The sequence below is a fragment of the Gamsiella multidivaricata genome (assembly GCF_025024155.1).
Source record: "Gamsiella multidivaricata strain RSA 2152 chromosome Unknown BC939scaffold_125, whole genome shotgun sequence".
Lineage (NCBI taxonomy): Eukaryota > Fungi > Mortierellomycota > Mortierellomycetes > Mortierellales > Mortierellaceae > Gamsiella > Gamsiella multidivaricata.
This window is the reverse complement of record NW_026251833.1, coordinates 34,396-40,395: the sequence shown is the minus strand read 5'-3', so window position 1 is coordinate 40,395 and position 6,000 is coordinate 34,396. Positions and strand designations below refer to the sequence as shown.

Sequence of the window (6,000 nt, the reverse complement as noted above, 5' to 3'; positions counted from 1 at the left end):
CTAGGCCTTTTTGTTGCCCTGAGTGTCCTCGGAATCCAGGATGCGCGTGGTATCCTCAATATTTTCCGCATGTCCAGCGCTGTTAAAATCCTCCGCATCCCCTGCATCCTTCTCTCGAGACTTCTTAGCACCGCATCTTCGAGCAGTCTTTCCAAAGGCTGTTGCTTGATCAAACTACCTTCATATACCGGATCGACATTCAATTTTCGTCCAAACATAGCATCCATCCTATCGTAGCCGTGACACATATGCTCCTGGTCCTGTTCGATCATCTAGGTTCTTCCAGCAAGATAAGCTATGACAACATCGAACTCAGTGCCGCCGATTGCTGCCTTGATTTGGAAGCAACCGTATCTATATCTCAAAGTGCGTTCCCCATTGCTTTTCCCCATTGCTTTTCCTGCAGTGTTGCAAGGTCCATCGGACACTGTATTGAAGTAGCTAGCCAGCGCCTTCCAAGGATTTCTCGCACTTGTTGTTCCACCTATGCGGTTTATACTGCCTGCCCCAAAGATCACTGCCCTATTCGCCTCGATTTCAAGCCATCTGGAACAGATATCGACCTCAAAGTCAGTAAATCAAAGAGTGTCAGCTTCCCTTTGTTTCATATAGCGCGTCGTTCGTCACCGCTATCTCCTTAACCTTCGCCGCTTTTCCTTTGCGATCGTCTTGAGGCTTCCCGACTCCTTTCAAAGTAAAAAAAAAATGGCCATATTTAACTCTGGGAACATCAAGTTTAGAATATGATGGGGTGCCGAGTGAACGGCGCCTAAAAGTGAGTACCTTGCCACACATCATCCTCTTTGGAAGCGCTGTTAGACGACTGCTGCACCAGAGAGTGCTTGGTAGGAGCCAATTGAGGTTCCATGCGAGACTCTATTGTCAAAACGAGGGTGGATGATGGCGGATGTGAGCAAGTAAAAGGGGTTTCTGTGCATGTCAGGAGGAAGTAAGCTGTGTGGTGCCTGAAGCGGAGCACAAGTGAAACATAAATGGAAAGGTTTGAACCGCTTCAACGACCGTTCCAACGGCTTTCCGTTCCATTTTCACTCTCGTCAGATGGAATTGTAGCGGAACACAAATGTAAGGTTTGGGACCCTGCATATATATGCCATGGTGTCAGCAGGCTTCGCTCAGTCCCCACAGCACTCCAGTGCACTACCGACATTGAACCTCCCAGCATATCAGGACCCTAACTACACCTGGAACAGGCAAAGAGCGTTTACCCCGACAAGGCCCTTTTGCTCACCTTAGACTTGCCTTATGTCGATCCCCGTCGCTTACAGGCGCCATTAAGAGACATCCTACCGAGTGTCAAGTGTCGTTCTTGGTCTGAATAGGTTGTACTCGCTGCAGCGATCAAGTGCGCCGGATCGAACTATGAAATGACTTGTGTATGCATACACAAATATGACGGAAACGTGGAATGTTGGAGGAGTGCTGGGCGATGCTGATGCAGACCTGTTTAAGGGTGCGGTTGCAGGATGCGTATGTGGCACATCTAGTGATAGGTATCCGCTGAGTAAGAATACACAGTCCGTGGATGGAAGTGGGGACAGCCGTTGATTGTCGATGCAGGCCAAGGCATGCGAGTCTAGGGTGAAGAGAGAAGTAGAAGACTTTTTCAGAGCGATATCTATGTTGTGAGGACAGCTGTTATGAAAAGAGCGAAGGAGCATTCCCATGCTAGGCCATGCTAGACTGCAGGACCATGAGATGCTGCTCGTAGCAGCTGCTTTCGCGATATGAAAACAAAAGAAAAAAAAGAAAAAGGAAACGAAAACAAAGACGAAAACGAAGAAGAGAGCAAAGACGAAGACGAAGGTAACGACAAAGACAAAGATAGAGATAAAGACAAAAGAAATAACATGGTGATGCATTCAAATCAGTAAGCTCCACACCACTCTTGTTAGCAATGCTAGTGTCTGTACGCTTGTTATGTATAATATTATGTGTGATATGATTGTTTATTGCATTCAGGTCGTCCTTACTCGACTGTATTGTTCATTCGCCCTGCTCTGCTCGATCACCCTGCTCGATCGCCCTGAGCACATTCCCGCTACCGTTCCAGTGCCGTTCCAGTGCCGTTCCAGTGCCGTTCCAGTGCCATCCCAGTGCCACCCCAACTCCATTTTGGTGTCGTCATACTCTCATCCGACGCGGTCCGGTGCGCATCGTGCTCGCGGTGTTGTGTTTGCAACCATAAAGAGAGAGAACATGCAAAAGAGGAAAGAATTTGTTAGCTCTGCAGACGCAACTTGTCAACATCACACAGCTTGTGAAGACATGCCAACTTCCACAACCCATCCCTCTTGTTTTGCCTTGGGGAACTGAGAACCAGCAGAACAGAGAGAAACAAGAAAAACAAACTACATAGAAAAGGACAGCGAGCTACCCATCCGGTTTCAAACATCCGTATCTCCATCTTGGCGCTCAAGGAGCACACAAGAACATGATGTGGAAACGGAAAGAAGAACAACAGTGTAGGAAATTGTGCAAATATAGGATGCTGCTCGCTGTGAAATATCCCAAACGGTATTGCGTTTGCCATCTACCCAGTGTGCTGCGCCGTATGGGCTCAAAAGAGGACCCCAGCACACTATGCTCATGAGCAGAAGGAGTGGTGCGCTTGCATGCTGTACATGAAGCAACAAGGGGTAGTGCATTACCAGAGTGGGCGTGTGTCGTTGTGTCACTAAATGGAGCACTCGGGGGGCCATTGTTGGATCGTGGCTCTAAGGCCCTACCCTCACCCCGCACACATTAAATGATGTGCGACATGCCTAATGCTTCATCCTCCACAGCGTGAGGAATCCACATGTAGGTCAGTGGTAGGACCCGTCGCACTGCGCCTGGCTGCCGTTGTGCTGCAGCAAATCTTCTTCAAACCGACACACACGAAATGGCACTGATACTAGCTGCCATACTCTATGCATTTATAAAGCACACCCACGTAGACACGGAAAGGAAATAAAAATGCTCTGGGGTGCCCCGCCTTAATGACAAAGCTCAACAAGTGAGCAGGGAGTGGGTTGTGTGCAAGGGAAGGTGGAGTGGACGCGTTTTGCCTACCTTGTGGGGGTTCGTTGTGGGAGTAGAGACGAGAGAAGTGCTGCTCTGTTGAGGGACAAAAGGAAGGAGAGGAAGGAGAGGAAGGGCAGGGTAGGATGTGACCGAGCAAGGCCAAGTGGTCAGTGGACGAGAAGCAGAGGTGGAGTGTGTGTCAGGAGGTGCAGTGGCAGTAGAAGTGGGTGCAGCGGGTGCAGTGGTAGCAGGAGTAGCTGTGGCTGTGGTTGTGGTTGTGGCTTTGAATGTGCTGCCAGCTGGCAGGGAAGGAAAAGAGGAAGAGCTTTGTAGCTCTGTTTGCTTACCGCGCTGGTCTACTTACCGTGGTGGTCTTGTCCGCTGCGCGCAAGACAGTGAAGAGTGCAGAAGAGAGAGAAGAATGCAGAAGAGAGTGAAGGGGTGCAGAAGAGAGTGAAGGGTGCAGAAGGGAGAGCGGGAGGAGTGAGGAGTGAGGAGTGGAGAAGAAAAGAGAAGAAAAGAGAAAGAAAGAGAAGAAAAGAGAAGAAGAAAAGAGAAGAAAAGAGAGGAGAAGAGAAAAAAGAGCTGTGCAGTCAACAAAGATTTGGGGCACGTGCACGCTGGGGTGGCTGTGTCTGAAGTTGGTGGCAAACCCTGTTGTTTAAGCAAGTACACCACCACGCCAGAGACCATTAGGAACCTTAGGGCCCTTGTTTGTCATAATGGTGTTGAATGGTGGCAGAAATAAACCAACGATGCCAACGCGACAAGTCGATTATCGCCCTTTTCGACCGATCTGGATTAGCACTCGTTTCTAGGTCTCTGTATTCGCTCATCGAGTTGCCACCCAGACTACGGGCCAATAGCAAAACAAATAAATGCTATAAACTGCTATGTAGGTCTAGTGCAGACCGCCTAGACCTTTAGGCTCCAAAGCCGCATAGTAGGCCGCGTCCTGGCGTCCTTGCGCCACAAGAGATGCTCTACAGAAATACCCTGGCTGTGCCGCATCGTTTGCTGTGCTCAGCACACTGAATTGGAGGCTTTACCCTTCCGATCGACTTTTTTCGGGCCTTCGTTCTTGGACTGACAGAATTGGGTTTTGCTTTGCCTATTTTCCTAATCATCATTTTTCCCTATTTATCTCGCCATCTGAATAACAAATCGAGAAAAGCACGCGACACGGTATTCGGTACCTCAAGAGCATAGAGTTCACTTTAAAAGCGAATCAGTAGTCTTTAGAGGAACTGTTGCAAGGACGCAGCAAGGAGACAGCGATATACCCTCAATGGTACAACATATCAATCCAAATAGAAGCCGCTTTGAAAGAGCCAAACAGCTCCGCCCGACAGAAGAGTTGTATGCAGACGCCTGTCTGTTATAGTGGGTTATTTCAAGGACATCACAGAGCGAATGAGCTCGTTGTTGTTTTCAACATTCGACAGCATCTATTAACGTATGCAGCCGTCAAGCGTGGCCTGCTCGTACCACAGCCGACATTCTGTGAGGTTGATTTCTGATTAAGGCAAAAACGTCCAGCATCAAGTATTGGTTCTCAGCATTGAGGAGGCGGATTACAAATAGAACCTTACGCAATCTTTCTCGATTGTTGCTCAGCCTGAGAGCGTGTAAAGGTATGAACTAATACTTGGCGCATTGACTGCAAACCACAACGCCAAGCATCTGAGCTTAACAACCTGTCCCCAACGCCAACAGAACCCTCACCAGCACTGCCAAGGAAGCCCATCTCGATTAACAATGCGCTCAAGCTGAAACCCAAGATCTAGAGTAAGTAAGGCCCAACGCGATTAGAAACCTGGAAACATGCAGGTGTACCGTCAATGCTGGATCCATGGGGGTGCTTGAATACCAGAGTGAACGGGAACTCATGACATTAGACCAGATTCATGCATATTCTCTTTGCCTGCCAAAGTGTGAGTACTTGGGCCCATATTGATGGCGCCAATCTCGAGCATCCCACTAGCATACACGCGGCCAACACAGTCGTGATTAAAGATCTCGGTCGATCATATACCGGCTGATACTGCGAGAAACCATCGCCATCGTGCTTGCACTTAATTGCAGCAAAGAGTAAGGCCACTTTTATTGTAAGAACCTAGCCATGTGAAAGTCATCCTCCAGGCGATACAGTCTGCTGATATACTATTGACACCGATTGTTGTGTCATCTTTGCTATAAAGATGCTCGGATTAACGGATCCACCGGGACCTCGAGCTACCAGCTGACTATCGTCAGAGGCAGGTTCTCCATCAGCAATCGACATTTAAACTGTAGGAACCTCGTCTTAGTCAGACCATACATAAGACTGGCTTGACTTGTATACGTGCACCATGACTGATGAGGAAGTTGTATGCGCTTCTTTCTGTCTTTCTGTGCAGGCCAAGTATATGGATTGGCGCGCGAAACCAGGCCATGTGAATATGGTTGACAAATAAAGCGCCATGTTCTTGGTGAGCTAGTCTTGGTTGCGTGCGTTTGGGGTTGGAGGGAGAGATCGGTCATATGGAGAAGGAAAGAGGAAGGACTTTGCGGCTATTGGCTGAAGTGTGGTTAATGAAGACGACAAAAGAAGTCATATGCATTATCCAACTCCAGCAGCCCTTTCCTATTGAAAACAAAGAAAGATAACACAAGAAAGGGTTGCTGGGATAGGAAGGACAATGCGATACAGATGCTGCGACTATGTGCCGGTAATATCTCTAAGGAGAATTCGTCCTGATCTTGTACTTGTATTGCTGCACTCCTGCTTCAGGCTTCGGACAGATGCCGTCCATCTGATCCATGCTTGTCTCCCAGGCAGTTCGTGGACGGGTTTTCCGTGGCTAGTTTCGTAATCAAAAAGATGGCGAGGGCCTCGCAACGGCAGGAACGGGAGTAGGCCGAGAAGTGGAAGTCAGCACTGGTTGCTTGTACGCGTTTCCGCAATAAAGTTAATAAAGTTTGTGACAGGGCTGT

General features: G+C 48.6%; 2 protein-coding genes across 2 annotated transcripts; both read right to left on the bottom strand.

Moving 5' to 3' along the window:
* Positions 1–2,132, bottom strand: BC939DRAFT_508287 (uncharacterized protein; the record flags this gene model as incomplete). The annotated part of the gene is made up of 2 exons (XM_051560978.1): positions 1–174; positions 2,064–2,132. 2 exons carry the CDS (start codon positions 2,130–2,132, stop codon positions 1–3), a joined length of 243 nt encoding a protein of 80 aa, XP_051406524.1.
* Positions 2,009–3,112, bottom strand: BC939DRAFT_469083 (uncharacterized protein). The gene is made up of 3 exons (XM_051557977.1): positions 2,754–3,112; positions 2,163–2,516; positions 2,009–2,052 (listed from the first exon to the last, which is right to left on the bottom strand). Exons 1-2 carry the CDS (start codon positions 2,762–2,764, stop codon positions 2,240–2,242), a joined length of 288 nt encoding a protein of 95 aa, XP_051406523.1. The 5' UTR covers positions 2,765–3,112; the 3' UTR covers positions 2,009–2,052; positions 2,163–2,239.
* Positions 3,113–6,000: the final 2,888 nt, after the last annotated feature.